Consider the following 16558-nt stretch of genomic DNA (forward strand, 5'->3'; position numbering starts at 1 on the left):
TCATGCAAAATAAAAACAAGGACAAATCTGTACGTGTCCTCCCACCCATCCACAGCATTGAGAATGAACAACATAACATGGAACCCTCGTACACCGCACAGTTAGGGTCATCTGACTGATCTGTTCTGCCCGTTACGCCTGCTCTGTTACTTTGGAAGGTCTTTGCTGATCTGAATATAAACTCAAATCCCTTTCCCTGTCCCGTTCAGAAACCTTTCACTCAACTTTACTTGACAAGAATCCTCTGCTTTAAAAACATTCATTGATTCCGTTTCCTTTTCAGGAAGACATTTCCAAAGATTCTGACCCCTCTGAGAGAAAGAAATTCCCCTCATCTCTGTTTTCAGTGGGTGACCAGTGATTTTTCAACATTGGCTCCTAGTTTGTGATTCTCCCATGAAAGGAAACATTCTCTCCCCACATCTCCTGTGTCCAGCTCCTTCAGCGGTTTGTATGTTTCAATCAAATTGCCTCTCACTCTTTGAGACTGCAGCAGATCCCTTCCCAGTGGTCTAACTTCACCAGCATACCCACAGTGGTTCATTATTCCAAACTCTCACATCCTAACCAGGACGCAGGGTTATAACATGGCACTCCAAGTTACAGAGACTTAGTGCAGGAGACGGAACTACCACAGATTGTGAAGAGGAATTGCCACAATGCTGAATCCCATCATGGTACTGAGACTAAATACTGTGCGTTTGAAGCCTACTCTGAAGCCAGGCTGACACTATCAGGCTGTCTTGTCCCAGTATAACCAACAGCAGCAGCCAGCACTTAGTTTGTCACAGGCACCAGAGGGCAGGACTAGGGGAGTCCTGCTGGCTCTCACAGCAGCTGTGTTTCCACTGGCGGACTTCAAATATTTGCAATAATTTGGATCTGGTTTCCAAAGGCTCCAAAGGTATTGAACCATGAGAGAGTCTGAAATAAGAAACCAAAGCAGATGGACTAGCTCGATTCAGGTCTTCGTGAGAAATGACATCGCCACACACACAGTACAGACACACACACACAGCTGTAAACACATCTTTAGTAACAGCTGAGGATGGGACTAAAATTGGGAAAACATGCACCCAAACTAGCCAGGCATCAGCATACTTCCAGGCAATCTTCCTGACAGCAGCCACTATATCATTGGGTCTCTCCTGTAGCAGTAACAGCATAAACCCAGCAGCACAGAAGGCCACAGTCCAGAGGGAACTCTCCAGGGAATCCCCACATTCACTCTGCACCCCATCAAGTTTTGTGGCATCAGGCAATCCACAGGTCAGGAAAATGCCTGTAACACACACCGACTGTGGCAACAGGCAATCCACAGGTCAGGAAAATGCCTGTAACATACACCGACTGTGGCAACAGGCAATCCACGGGTCAGGAAAATGCCTGTAACACGCACCGACTGTGGCAACAGGCAATCCGTGGGTCAGGAAAATGCCTGTAACACACACCGACTGTGGCAACAGACAATCCACGGGTCAGGAAAATGCCTGTAACACACACTGACTGTGGCATCCGGCAACCCACTGGTCAGGATAATGCGTTTAACATGCACCGACCGTGGCATCAGGCAATTTATGTGTCAGGAAAACGCCGGTAACATGCACCGACTGGGCATCAGGCAATCCACAGGTCAGGAAAATGCCTGTAACACACACCGACTGTGGCATCAGGCAATCCACAGGTCAGGAAAATGCCTGTAACACACACCGACTGTGGCATCAGGCAATCCACGGGTCAGGAAAATGCCTGTAACACACACCGACTGTGGCATCAGGCAATCCACGAGTCAGGAAAATGCTTGTAACACACACCGACTGTGGCATCAGGCAATCCACAGGTCAAGATAATGCGTTTAACATGCACCGACTGTGGCATCAGGCAATCTATGTGTCAGGAAAACGCCGGTAACATGCACCGACTGTGGCATCAGGAAATCATGGGTCAGGAAAATGCCTGTAACACACACTGACTGTGGCATCCGGCAATCCACTGGTCAAGATAATGCGTTTAACATGCACCGACTGTGGCATCAGGCAATCTATGTGTCAGGAAAACGCCGGTAACATGCACCGACTGTGGCATCAGGAAATCATGGGTCAGGAAAACGCCTGTAACACGCACCGACTGGGCATCAGGCAATCCACGGGTCAGGAGTACACCTATCTGTTACCCCCGAGTGTTCGGTAACACACAATGGACCAAGCTGGCTGTTTCCAAAAGATTCTCGAGCCGGCTCAACTTGATCCGCTCCATTCAACTTTGGCAGTTCTGTCCATAATACAGTGTCCTCATGTAGACAAATTGCCATCTTTACAGAAAGGCTACTCTCCAAGACGTGCTGGGGTACAGCCACTGTAACTCAACATCACAGATTTGGCAATTCAGAACTGGTCAGTGATGAGGTACTATAGATGGTCAGAAGCAGCAGAATTGTATTTACTCATAATCTGACACCTCTTGGCCTGGCATATACTGTACACTCCCATTGCCATCAAGGCAGGGCACTCAATGAAGAGGGCAGGACCACCTGGCATACCTGGTCAGGGAGAGCAGAGGGAACTTGTGTGTGGAGTGGGGCTGGATCGGGGAAGCCCTAAACGAGTTTTTGCTTCAGTTTTCACTGAGGAAAGGGACCTTGTTGTGAATGAGAACTTTGAGGAGCTAGGATACAGACTTGACCAGATCAAGATTGAGGAAGTTTATGTGCTGGAAATTTCGGCAAACATGAAGATTGATAAGTCCCCAGGGCCAAACCAAATTTATCCTGGGCTGCTCCCGGAAGCGAGAAAGGAGGATGCTAAGTCACTGGAGAACATATTTGCTTCCTCACTCTCCACAGGAGTCATACTGGAGAATTGGAAGGAGGCAAATGTTGTTCCTCTTTGCAAGAAGGGTAATCCCTGGCAATTACAGACCAGTCAGTCTTCCGTCTGTGGTCAGCAAGGCTTTGGAAAGAATTCTGAGGATAGGATTTATGACTATTTGGCAAAGCATCGTGTGATTAAAGGCAGTCAGCATGGCTTTGTGAGGGGCAGGTTATGCCTCACTAATCCTATTAAGTTCCTTGAGGTGACGAGACAGGTCAATGAAGGGTGAGTGGTGGATGTGGTGTATATAGACTTCAGCAAGGCGTTTGATAAGGTTCTCCATGGTAGGCTCAATCATAAAGTCAGGAAGTATGGGATACAGGGAGATTTGGCTCTGGATTCAGAATTGGCTGGCTGACAGAAGGCAGAGAGTGGTTGTGAATGGAAAGTATTCTGCCTGGAGGACAGTGGTGAGTGGGGTCCCGCAGGGCTCTGTTCTTGGGCCTCTGCTCTTTGTAGTTTTTAGAAATGACTTAGATGAGGAGGTTGAGGGATGGGTTAGTAAATTTGCAAATGACATAAAGGTTGGAGGTGTCGTCAATAGTATCAAGGGCTATTGCAGGCTGCAGCGCGACAGACAGGATGCAGAGCTGGGCTGAGAAATGGCAGATGGAGTTCAACCTGGATAAATGTGAAGTGATGCATTTTGGAAGGTCGAACTCGAATGCTGAATTTAGGATTAAAGACAGGATACTTGGCAGTGTGGAGGAACAGAGGGATCTGGGTGTGCAAGTACATAGATCCCTCAAAGTTGCCACCCAAGTGGATAGGGTTGTTAAGAAAGGATATGGTGTTTTGGCTTTCATTAACAGTGGGATCAGGTTTAAGAGCTGCGAGGTTTTGCTGCAGCTCTACAAGTCCCTGGTGAGACCACACTTGGAATATTGTGTCCAGTTCTGGTCGCCCTACTATAGGAAAGATACAGAGGCTTTGGAGAGGGTGCAAAGAAGGTTTACCAGGATGCTGCCTGGACTGGAGGGCTTGCCTTATGAAGAAAGGTTGAATAGGCTCGGATTTTTCTCTCTGGAGAGAAGGAGGAAGAGAGGAGACCTGATCCAGGTGTACAAAATAATGAGAGGAATAGATAGAGTCAATAGCCAGAGACTTTTCCCCAGGGCGGGATTGATTGGTACGTGGGGTTTGAAGATATTAGGAGGAAGGTATAGAGGAGATGTCCGAGGTAGGTTTTTTACACAGAGAGCTGTGAATGTATGGAATGTGTTGACAGCTGTGGCAGTGGAAGCAGAGTCATTGGGGACATTTAAGCGACTGTTGGACATGGACATGGACAGCAGTGAGTTGGGGGGTGCGTAGGATAGGTTATTTTTATTTTAGGTTAGGATTAATCCTTGGCCCAACATAATTAGAACATAGAACAGTACAGCACAGAACAGGCCCTTCAGCCCACGATGTTGTGCTGACCATTGATCCTCATGTATGTACCCTCAAATTTCTGTGACCATATGCATGTCCAGCAGTCTCTTAAATGTCCCCAATGACCTTGCTTCCACAACTGCTGCTGGCAACGCATTCCATGCTCTCACAACTCTCTGTGTAAAGAACCCGCCTCTGACATCTCCTCTATACTTTCCTCCAACCAGCTTAAAACTATGACCTCTCGTGTTAGCCATTTCTGCCCTGGGAAATAGTCTCTGGCTATCGACTCTATCTATGCCTCTCATTATCTTGTATACCTCAATTAGGTCCCCTCTCCTCCTCCTTTTCTCCAATGAAAAATGTCCGAGCTCAGTCAACCTCTCCTCATAAGATAAGCTCTCCAGTCCAGGCAGCATCCTGGTAAACCTCCTCTGAACCCTCTCCAAAGCATCCACATCTTTCCTATAATAGGGCGACCAGAACTGGAGACAGCATTCCAAGTGTGGTCTAACCAAAGTTTTATAGAGCTGCAACAAGATCTCATGACTCTTAAACTCAATCCCCCAGTTAATGAAAGCCAAAACAGCATATGCTTTCCTGTCTACTTGCGTGGCCATTTTAAGGGGTCTATGTACTTGCTCCCCAAGATCCCTCTATTCCTCCACACTGCCAAGAATCTTATCCTTAATCCTGTACTCAGCTTTCAAATTCGACCTTCCAAAATGCATCACCTCGCATTTATCCAGGTTGAACTCCATCTGCCATCTCTCAGCCCATCTCTGCATCCTGTCAATGTCCCACTGCAGCCTACAACAGCCCTCTATACTGTCAACGACACCTCCAACCTTTGTGTCATCTGCAAACTTGCTGACCCATCCTTCAATCCCCTCATCCAAGTCATTAATAAAAATTACAAACAGTAGAGGCCCAAGGACAGAGCCCTGTGGTACACCACTCACCACTGACTTCCAGGCAGAATAATTTCCTTCTACTACCACTCGCTGTCTTCTGTTGGCCAGCCAATTCTGTATCCAGACAGCTAAGTTCCCCTGTATCCCATTCCTCCTGACCTTCTGATTGAGCCTACCATGGGGAACTTTATCAAATGCCTTGCTGAAGTCCATATACACCACATCCACAGCTCGACCCTCATCAACTTTTCTAGTCACATCCTCAAAGAACTCGATAAGTTTTGTGAGGCATGACCTGCCCCTCACAAAGCCGTGTTGACTGCATTTAATCAAGCCATGCTCTTCCAGATGGTCATAAATCCTATCCCTCAGAATCCTTTCCAACCTTGCAGACGACAGAGGTGAGACTTACTGGTCTATAATTGCCGGGGATTTCCTTATTTCCTTTTGCCTCTCTCCAGTCCTCAGGTACAACTGCAGTGGAGAGCAAGGATGCAAAGTTCTTCGCAAGTAGCGAAGCAATTACATTTCTCGTTTCCCAAAGCAGCCGAGGACAAATCTGGTCCAGGCCTGGCGACTTGTCAATCTTAATGTTTGACCAAATTTTCAGCACATCAGCTTCCTCTGTCTCTATCCATTCCAGCATGCACACCTGCTCTTCAAAAGTTTCATTCACTACAAAGTTTGTTTCTTTCATAAAGACAGAAGCAAAAAACTAATTTAGGGCTTCCCCTACCTCCTCAGACTCCACACCTAAGTTCCCTATGCTATCCCTGATCGGCCCTTCTCTTCCTTTGACCATTTTCTTATTCCTCACATAAGTGAAAAATGCCTTTGTGGTCTCCCTAATCCGTTCTGCCAAGCCTTTCTCATGCCCCTCCTGGCTCTCCTCAGACCATTTTTGAGCTCCATCCTCACCTGCCTGTAATCCTTTAGAGCTGAGCTTGACCCTAGCTTCCTCCACCTTGTGTAAGCTACCTTCTTCCTTTTGACGAGAAGCTCCACCGCTCTCGTCATCCAATGTTCCTTTATCTTACCCCTTCTTGCCTGTCTCAGAGGGACATATTTATTCATCACTCACAACAACTGTTCCTTAAACAGTCTCCACATGTCTATAGTGCCTTTACCATGGAACAATTGCTCCCAATCCATGCTTCCTAACTCATGTCTAATCGCATCATAGTTTCCTCTTCCACAATTAAACATCCTCCCATTTTGCCTTATTCTCTCCTTCTCCATAGCTATGTAGAATGTGAGGCAGTTGTGGTCACTATCACCAAAATGCTCTCCCACCACAAGATCTGATAGCTGCCCCAGCTCGTTTCCGAGCACCAAGTCTAGAATGGCGTCTCCCCTCATCGGCCTGTCAACGTACTGAGTTAGGAAACCCTCCTGAACACACCTCACAAAAACAGCTCCATTCAAATCTTCTGCTTGAAGGAGGTTCCAATCAATATTGGGAAAGTTAAAGTCACCCATTACAACAATCTTACTACGTCCACACTTTTCCAAAATCTGCCGACCTATGCTTTCTTCCATCTCCCTGCTGCTATTGGGGGGGCCTGTAGTAAACCCCAAACGAGGTGACTGTTCCCTTGCTGTTCCTAATTTCCACCCATACTGACTCGGTAGGCAGACCTTCCTCGACAATGGAAGCTTCTGTAGCTGTGATGCCCTCTCTGATTAGTAGTGCTACACCCCCTCCTCTTTATCCCCCCCTTCCTATTCTATTTAAATGCTCTAAACCCTGGAACATCCAGCAACCATACGTTCTATCTGCCTGAAAGTGAGCTGTTAACCCAGTGAAGGACGATTACAGCTAAAAGACAATAGCTCTGAAGAGAGAGAGCTAAGCCATCTCAGAACCCAACAGATTACACTCAGCAATCCTGCCACATCCAGGGCATAGTATTGGACAATTTCACAACAGGCCTAGCACGTTAATGTAAAGGATAAGGCTAAAACATTTACAGCCACCTTCAGTTAGAATTGTCGAGTGGTTTCCTCCTCAATTACAGAAACCAGTCTTCAGCAAATTCAGTACACTCCACATGGTAGCAAGCAAGAGCTGGGGGCACGAGATACTGCAAAGGCCCTGACACTGTTAGGTTGGATTTATTATTGTCACGTGTACTGAGATACAGTGAAAAGTTTGGTATGCGTGCTAACCAGACAAATCAAACCTTGCAGAAGTACATCAGGGAAATCGAACAGAATGCAGAATATAGTGTTACAGCTGCAGAGAGAATGCAGAGGAAGATGAGTATAAGAGAGGCCTGTTGATAAGTCTGATAACTGTGTGGAAGAAGCTGCTCGTAAACCTGTTGGTACATGTTTTCAAACCTGTGTATCTCCTGCCCAATGGAAGAAGGTGGAAGAGAGTGTAATCGGGGTGGGAGGGGTCTGCTGTTCCGAGGCCGTGGGAAGTATAGATGGAGTCCTCCTCCTGCTCCTCGGATGCTGCCTGGCCTGCTGTGCTTTTCCAGCACAACTCCAATCTTGACTCTAATCTCCAGCATCTGCAGTCCCCAGTTCTGTCTTCGCTCAGTGGCAGGAAGGCTGGTTTGTGTGAGGGACTGGACTGTGTTCCCAACTCTTTGTAATTTGTTGTCGAGCAGTTGCCATACCAAGCTGTGAACCATCTCAATAGGATGCTTGCTGTTGTATATCTGTAAACATTGGTAAGTGACGTTGTGAGCATGCTAAATTCCCTTCGTCTTCTGAGGAAGGCAAGGTGTTGGTGTGCTTTCTTGGCCGTGGTGTTAATGTGGATAGACCACGGCAGATTGTTGATGATATTCAGTCTGAGGAACTGAATTAACCACCTCCACCTCAGTCCCATTGATCCAGACAGGGGCATGGCCTCCACTCTGCTTCCTGAAGTCAGTGACCAGCTCCTTCACTTTGCTGACACTGCGGAAGAGATTGCTGTCATTAAACCCTGCCACTAAGCTCTCTATTTGCTTCTTGTTTGAGGTCTTACCCAGTACGGTGGTGGCATCAGCAAATGTGTGAATGGAGTTTGAGCTGAATTTGGCCACACTGTTGTGAGTGTATGTGACGTATAGTGGGGCTCTGGTGTTGGGGATTATGGTGGAGCTGTGTTCTTGCCTATCCTTAGTGATTGCAGTCTAAGGGTCAGGAAATTGAGGATCCAGTTACAGAGGGGGGAGCAGAGACCTATGTCTCCGAGTTTGGAGATGAGTTTTGTTGGAATCATGATGTTGAAGGCAGAGTGGGATGAGTGGGAGTTTGACGTTGGTGATCCTTGTTTTTCAGATGTTTAAGTGATGAGTGTAGGGTCAGAGATGACATTGAGAGTGGATCTGGAGCTGATATGAGCTGTTATTAACCTCTGGAAGGACTTCATAATGACCAAGGTGCGAGTCACTGGGCGGTAATCATAAAGATACGTTGCCTGATGTTCCTTTGGCATTGGGATGATGGTGATCTCCTGGAAGCAGCTGGGAGTAAGGAGTGATCCAGTTGATCTGTGTAGGATCAGAGTGCTGAGCCAGTCACGGACTGTGGGCCTACCCTCGAGAAGCCTGGGCCACTGACTGAGGGGTTGGGACAGCCAAGGTTCCCAAGGCTGGTGACCTCATCTCCCTGACCTTCTCTTCAAAGCAAGCATTCCAATGCATTGAGCTCATCGGGGAGGGGTGTACTGTTCTCAGCAATTCTGCTCAGCTTGGCTCTCTGGCTGGTTAGATTGAGTAAGCCTTGCCACAGTCAACATGGGTTTGTGTGGTTAATTGTGACTCTAGTTTAGTGTGGTATTGTTTTTGGAGTCCCTGATGTGTTTGTAAAGGTCGTACCTAGATTTCCTGGATAAATCCGGGTCACCTCAGTTGATTGCCTCAGACATGAATGTGAGTAGGGAGTGGATCTCCTGGTTTGACCATGGTTTCCAGTCGGGGAACACTCAGCCTAATGTTTCAGCACATTGTCCTCTGCACACTTCCTGATGACGCCTGTGATGGTGGTGGCATACTCACTGAGGTTGGCTGCTGGGTTTTTGAGAATGGACCAATCCGCCAACTCCAAATAGGAGCTCAACCATGAGCTCAGAGCAGCACTGCGTGTCTTCCTGCAGCAGGTCTTCATGCTGGTGAGGCAGGAGAGGGAGCACAGCCTCACGGGCGGATTTACCAAATTATCATCTGGCAATTGCACTTAAAGCTTGTGCTCTCGAACCTGCCAGTCCATGAGCCCAAACTTTGCCAGTACAGCTACAACACTGACATGGACTGAAAACTATGGAACATTGCCCAGGTATGTCCTGTACTTAAAAGCAGGACAAATCCAACCCGGCCAATTACTGCCCCATCAGTCTCCTCTCGATTCTCAGTAAAGTGATGGAAGGTGTTATCCACAGTGCTCTCACACAGCACCTACTCAGCAATAACCTGCTCAGTGACCCCCAGTTTGGGTTCTACCAGGGCCAGCTCCTGACCTCATTCCAGCCTTGGGTCAAACCTGGACACCCGTGAGGTGAAAAGGTCACTCCTTTACATTGAGGGAGCATTTGATCTGACTTTGGCATCAAGGAACTCAACAAATGTGGAGTCAGTGGGAATCAGGAAAAGCTGGATCAAACTGGTCCAAAGGTAGGCAGTTGGGATGGTTGGAAGTCAGTTACCTCAGCTCCAGAACATCTCTGCAGGAGCCTCTCAGGGCAATGTCCTTGGCCCAACCATCTTCAGCTGCTTCATCAATGACCTTCCCTCCATCAGAAGGGAATGATGATTACACAGTGTTCAGCATCATTCACAACTCCTCAGATCCTGAACCGGTCCATGTCCAAATGGATTAGATTACTAACAGTGTGGAAACAGGCCCTTCGGCCCAACAAGTCCACACCAACCCGCCGAAGCGCAACCCACCCATACCCCTACATTTACCCCTTACCTAACACTACGGGCAATTGAGCATGGCCAATTCACCTGACCCGCACATCTTTGGATTGTGGGAGGAAACCGGAGCACCCGGAGGAAACCCACGCAGACACGGGGAGAATGTGCAAACTCCACACAGTCAGTCACCTGAGGCGGGAATTGAACCCGGGTCTCAGGCGCTGTGAGGCAGCAGTGCTAACCACTGTGCCACCGGGCTGCCCACGGTGAAATTAGACCTGGACGACATTCAGGTTTGGCTGCTAAATGCCAAGAGATATCTGTGCCACCCAAACATCAGCTAATGACCATCTCCAACAAGAAAGCATCTCACCATGGCAATACTGAGTCCTACACAGTCACCATGCTGTGGGTTACTGTTGACCAGAAACTGAATGAGACCCACTGTGTTAACATGATGGCTACAAGAGCAGAGGCTGAATGAAACAATCCACCACCTGATTCCACTCTCTGTTAGAGTTGAGTCTGGAGTGTGAGGGAATACTCCCCATTTATCTTCAGCTCCCACATCCAGCAGGAAGCTTGATCCCACTCCGTTCCCTTGATTAGTGTCCCATCTCCCACCTTGTCCATCAGCAATACCCGGGAGCAGTGTGTTCCATTTACAAGCTGTGACAACTCCCCAAGGCTTCTTAGCCAGCACCTTCCAAACTATCTACAAGGGCCAGGGTGGCAGATACGTGGGACCCCCTCGACCTGCAATTTGCCTCCAAGCCACTCCCCATCCTGACTCGGAAATGTTTGCCATTCCTTCACTGTCACTGGGTCAAAATCCTGGAATCCCCTTGCTCACAGCATTGTGAGTGCCGCTAAACCTGTGGGTCAAGTCGGCAGCACATCACCACCTTCTCAAGGGCACTTGGAATTGAGCAATAAATGCTGGCCCAGCCAGTAATGCCCATGTGCCCAGAAGGAGTGGAGGAACTCTGCCAGCCCTCTCTGGTCTTCAGACCCACAGCGATGTGGTTGGATCTGAATGGCCATCCACATCCCAAGGAACTGAAGTAAGAGCGCCCTCTGGCGATTGTGCTGCACATAGCAAGGCTCTGATCTGACCACCTCCAAATGAAGGGGTGTATCGGGTGACATGATCAGGATGGATTTGTGAGTCAAGGTGAGTTGTTTTGAAAAAATACACATGGACTCATTTCTTTAACCAGAGAGTGGTGAGCCTGTGGAATTCATTACCACAGGAAGTAGTTGATGCCAAAACATTGTATTTAAGAGATGGCTAGATATACTATTCGGGGTAAATGGGATCAAAGGTTATGGAGAGAAAGTCGGATTAGGCTATTGTGATGAATGGCAGAGCAGGCTAGAAGGGCCAAATGGCCTCCCCCCGTTCCTATCTTTGAGATTTATGTGTTCTTGCTTTTCCACATATAAGAGCAAGTGAACCTGTCAGATCCTTGAATCGTGTTAACCTTTTCGATAGTCCGTTGCACTGAGGAGCCTGGCTGGCTACAGACCCCATGGCCTGACATGGTGGATGGAGTGATTGACTGTGTTGGGGCTGGCTGTTCAGAGCCACTTCCTCTCCCCACCTGCTCTGGGCCAATTGGAACCATTTGGAGGTTGATAATCCGCCGGTCGGCCACGTGATGACACACCATCAGACAACTCACAACTCCGACAACACCGGCTTTAATTGGAAGCACACGAACTTTCAGAGCACCGCTCCTTCATCAGGGAATTGTCACGCTCCTGTCTGTACTATCAGCTGCTCAGTTGGATCAGTGTCCTCAGCCTTGTCACTGTGGGGAATGGACGCTGCACTTTGCCTCTGGTCCATATAACTTTCTCTTTTATTTGCAGATTCTGTGTATTGATGAAGCAACAGCCAGCGTGGACCAGAAAACAGACCAACTGCTGCAGAAGACTATACGAGAACAATTCGCAGACAAAACAGTTCTGACAATAGCCCACAGGTAACTCCTTCACAACAGTAGGAAGAGATTGGTGGGAGGGGTGGCAGATTAGTGAGAGAACAAGGGAGTGGCCATTGATTGATTTCTTGTCACTTGTACTGAAGGATAGTGAAAAGCTTGGTTTACAAACAGTACAGGGCAGACCATGGTGAGCAAGGACAGACAGAGGCAGGTAGCGGTGCACAGAGTGTACAAGAAAGACTATTTGAGGTGAGAGACTGCATTCATCAGTCCAAGAACAAGCGGGAAGAGGCTGTTCCCAAACCTGCTGGGGAATGTTTGGAGGTTTCGGGATCTTCTGCCTGATCATGACCGGGGTGGGAGGGCCCTTTGATGATGTAGCAGCGTTTCCACAGCAGCGAGCCGTGTAGATGGAGTTCAGGGATGGGAGGCTGCCTTCCATAATGGGCTGGGCAGTACACACCACACTCATACGGGGAGGGAAACACAGAGGAGTGGGGAGGGAGGGGGGGGGAGTGCGGGAGTAGGGGTGGTGGGTGGGAAGGAGGTGGGAGAGAGGGAGTCGGGGGAGAGGGGGGCAGTGGAGCGGTGGAATGCTGGGATAGGGAGTGGGGGAACAGGCGAGAGGGGGAACATGGGGAGGGGGGAACATGGGGAGGGGGGAACACGGGGAGCGGGGAACGCAGGGAGAGGGGGAGCAGGAGAATGGGTGAGGGGGGGAGGGGGAGGGGGAGAGAGGGTGGGGGGAACAGGGGGAAAGGGGCGAGAGGGGGAGCAGGAGAACGGGGGAGCGGGGGGAGAGGGGGTAGTGGGCGGAACGGGGGAGAGGGGGCACGGGGAGAGGGGGTGGTGGAGCAGGGAGTTTGGGGGCGAGGATGAGGGGAGACGAAATGGGGGACTCCAGCGGTGAGGAGTGTGAGGGCTACGAGGAAAGCGGAGGCGGGGGAGTGGGAGGAGAGAGGAGGCGGGGCTGTGAGGGGGAGAGAGGAGGCGGGGGAGAGAGGAGGCGGGGCTGTGAGGGGGAGAGAGGAGGCGGGACAGTGAGGGGGAGAGAGGAGGCGGGGCAGTGAGGGGGAGAGAGGAGGCGGGGCAGTGAGGGGGAGAGAGGAGGCGGGGCTGTGAGGGGGAGAGAGGAGGCGGGGCAGTGAGGGGGAGAGAGGAGGCGGGGCTGTGAGGGGGAGAGAGGAGGCGGGGCTGTGAGGGGGAGAGAGGAGGCGGGGCAGTGAGGGGGAGAGAGGAGGCGGGGCAGTGAGGGGGAGAGAGGAGGCGGGGCAGTGAGGGGGAGAGAGGAGGCGGGGCTGTGAGGGGGAGAGAGGAGGCGGGGCTGTGAGGGGGAGAGAGGAGGCGGGGCAGTGAGGGGAGAGGAGGCGGGGCAGTGAGGGGGAGGGAGGAGGCGGGGCTGTGAGGGGGAGGGGGTGGGGCAGTGAGGGGGAGAGAGGAGGCGGGGCAGTGAGGGGAGAGAGGAGGCGGGGCAGTGAGGGGGAGAAAGGAGGCGGGGCAGTGAGGGGGAGAGGAGGCGGGGCAGTGAGGGGGAGAGGAGGCGGGGCAGTGAGGGGGAGAGAGGAGGCGGGGCAGTGAGGGGGAGAGAGGAGGCGGGGCAGTGAGGGGGAGAGAGGAGGCGGGGCAGTGAGGGGGAGAGAGGAGGCGGGGCAGTGAGGGGAGAGAGGAGGCGGGGCAGTGAGGGGAGAGAGGAGGCGGGGCAGTGAGGGGGAGGGAGGAGGCGGGGCAGTGAGGGGGAGAGAGGAGGCGGGGCTGTGAGGGGGAGAGAGGAGGCGGGGCAGTGAGGGGGAGAGAGGAGGCGGGGCAGTGAGGGGGAGAGAGGAGGCGGGGCAGTGAGGGGGAGGGAGGAGGCGGGGCAGTGAGGGGGAGAGAGGAGGCGGGGCTGTGAGGGGAGAGAGGAGGCGGGGCTGTGAGGGGGAGAGAGGAGGCGGGGCAGTGAGGGGGAGAGAGGAGGCGGGGCAGTGAGGGGAGAGAGGAGGCGGGGCAGTGAGGGGGAGAGAGGAGGCGGGGCTGTGAGGGGGAGGGGGTGGGGCAGTGAGGGGGAGAGAGGAGGCGGGGCAGTGAGGGGAGAGAGGAGGCGGGGCAGTGAGGGGGAGAGAGGAGGCGGGGCAGTGAGGGGGAGAGGAGGCGGGGCAGTGAGGGGGAGAGAGGAGGCGGGGCTGTGAGGGGGAGAGAGGAGGCGGGGCAGTGAGGGGAGAGAGGAGGCGGGGCAGTGAGGGGGAGAGAGGAGGCGGGGCTGTGAGGGGGAGGGGGTGGGGCAGTGAGGGGGAGAGAGGAGGCGGGGCAGTGAGAGAGGAGGCGGGGCAGTGAGGGGAGAGAGGAGGCGGGGCAGTGAGGGGAGAGAGGAGGCGGGGCAGTGAGGGGAGAGAGGAGGCGGGGCAGTGAGGGGAGAGAGGAGGCGGGGCAGTGAGGGGAGAGAGGAGGCGGGGCAGTGAGGGGAGAGAGGAGGCGGGGCAGTGAGGGGGAGGGAGGAGGCGGGGCTGTGAGGGGGAGAGAGGAGGCGGGGCTGTGAGGGGGAGAGAGGAGGCGGGGCAGTGAGGGGAGAGAGGAGGCGGGGCAGTGAGGGGGAGAGAGGAGGCGGGGCAGTGAGGGGGAGAGAGGAGGCGGGGCAGTGAGGGGAGAGAGGAGGCGGGGCAGTGAGGGGAGAGAGGAGGCGGGACAGTGAGGGGGAGAGAGGAGGCGGGGCAGTGAGGGGGAGAGGAGGTGAGGGATTGGGGGGGTTGTTTAGGGGGACATTGGGGGTTGGTTTGCAGCTGTGAGGTTGTGGTGCTGGGGAGTGGAGCAGCACCTCCTACAGCACATGCTGCTGTCTGAGGCTCCTCGGCACCGCGCTGGGCCGCGCCGGGCCGGGCTGGGCTTCCAGGGAATTCTCCTTTCCCAAACAAACGGTCGGCTCAGTGAGGGTGGCAGTGCTACCCCAGAGGGCCAGGGACCTGGTTTTGTTTGTCGCCTCAGGGTGAGTGTTTCTGTGGGGGTTTGTACATTCTCCCTGGGTGCAGGCCAGCTGGCCTGGCCATACTGTAGGGGGGTTAGCCAATGTGGTGAGGCTGATTGGAGGCTTGTTGTTGACTGAATGGGCCAAATGGCCTGTAGCTGTCTGGTTTGGATTCTCTGAGAAACATCAATGCTGAGGGGGAGAGGGGTTTGTGTGGACAGGCAGGAAACTGCAGGAGCTGCCATTCAAAGGAGACAGGAAGGTGGCAGGAGGGGGGAGATCCCACTCCCCCCATGACACCCTCTCCCTCTCCACCCCCGTGACACCCTCTCCCTCTCCCTCTCCCTCTCCCTCTCCCCCGTGACACCCTCTCCCTCTCCCTCTCCCTCTCCCTCTCCCCCGTGACACCCTCTCCCTCTCCCCCGTGACACCCTCTCCCTCTCCCCCGTGACACCCTCTCCCTCTCCCTCTCCCCCGTGACACCCTCTCCCTCTCCCTCTCCCCCGTGACACCCTCTCCCCCTCCCCCCGTGACACCCTCTCCCTCCCCCACTGACACCCTCTCCCTCCCACACTGACACCCTCTCCCTCCCACACTGACACCCTCTCCCTCCCACACTGACACCCTCTCCCTCCCACACTGACACCCTCTCCCTCTCCCTCCCCCCGTGACACCCTCTCCCTCTCCCTCTCCCTCTCCCCGTGACACCCTCTCCCTCTCCCTCTCCCTCTCCCCGTGACACCCTCTCCCCGTGACACCCTCTCCCTCCCCCCGTGACACCCTCTCCCTCTCCCCGTGACACCCTCTCCCTCTCCCTCTCCCCCCTCCCCCTCCCCGTGACACCCTCTCCCTCTCCCCCCGTGACACCCTCTCCCTCTCCCCCCGTGACACCCTCTCCCTCTCCCCCCGTGACACCCTCTCCCTCCCCCCGTGACACCCTCTCCCTCCCCCCGTGACACCCTCTCCCTCTCCCCGTGACACCCTCTCCCTCTCCCTCTCCCTCTCCCCGTGACACCCTCTCCCTCTCCCCCCGTGACACCCTCTCCCTCTCCCCCCGTGACACCCTCTCCCTCTCCCCCCCGTGACACCCTCTCCCTCTCCCCCCCCCCGTGACACCCTCTCCCTCCCCCCGTGACACCCTCTCCCTCCCCCCGTGACACCCTCTCCCTCCCCCCGTGACACCCTCTCCCTCTCCCCCCCGTGACACCCTCTCCCTCTCCCCCCCGTGACACCCTCTCCCTCTCCCTCTCCCCCCCGTGACACTCTCTCCCTCTCCCCCCGGTGACACTCTCTCCCTCTCCCCCCGGTGACACTCTCTCCCTCTCCCTCCCACCTGTGACAAACTCTCCCTCTCCCTCCCCCGCACCATGACACCCTCTCTCTCCCCCTCCCGTGACACCATTTTCCTCTCCCTCCCCCCTGTGACATCCTCTCCCTCCCCTTGTGACACCCTCTCCCTCTCCCTCCCCTTGTGACACCCTCCCCGTCTCCCCTCTGTGACACCCTCTCCCTCTGCCTCCCGTGACACCCTCTTCCCCTCCCCCCCCCGTGATACCCTCTCCCTCTCCCCCCCCCAGCCGTGACACCCCTCTGTCTCGCCCCCTCCCCTCACCTTGGTGATACCTTCTCCCTCTTCATCACCCCCACCCCCGGTGCCAGC

General features: G+C 53.5%; 1 protein-coding gene across 3 annotated transcripts in view; it reads left to right on the forward strand.

Annotated features, from left to right (window-relative positions):
* Positions 1-16558, forward strand: part of abcc10 (ATP-binding cassette, sub-family C (CFTR/MRP), member 10) — a 193418-nt gene that overhangs the window by 175969 nt on the left and 891 nt on the right. For all 3 annotated transcript variants that reach the window (XM_060848104.1, XM_060848120.1, XM_060848112.1), the window contains exon 21: positions 11890-12002. In XM_060848104.1, the coding sequence (XP_060704087.1) occupies positions 11890-12002 (113 nt within the window). The remainder of the gene's footprint in view (positions 1-11889; positions 12003-16558) is intronic.

Source organism: Hemiscyllium ocellatum, chromosome 3 (assembly GCF_020745735.1).
Source record: "Hemiscyllium ocellatum isolate sHemOce1 chromosome 3, sHemOce1.pat.X.cur, whole genome shotgun sequence".
NCBI lineage: Eukaryota > Metazoa > Chordata > Chondrichthyes > Orectolobiformes > Hemiscylliidae > Hemiscyllium > Hemiscyllium ocellatum.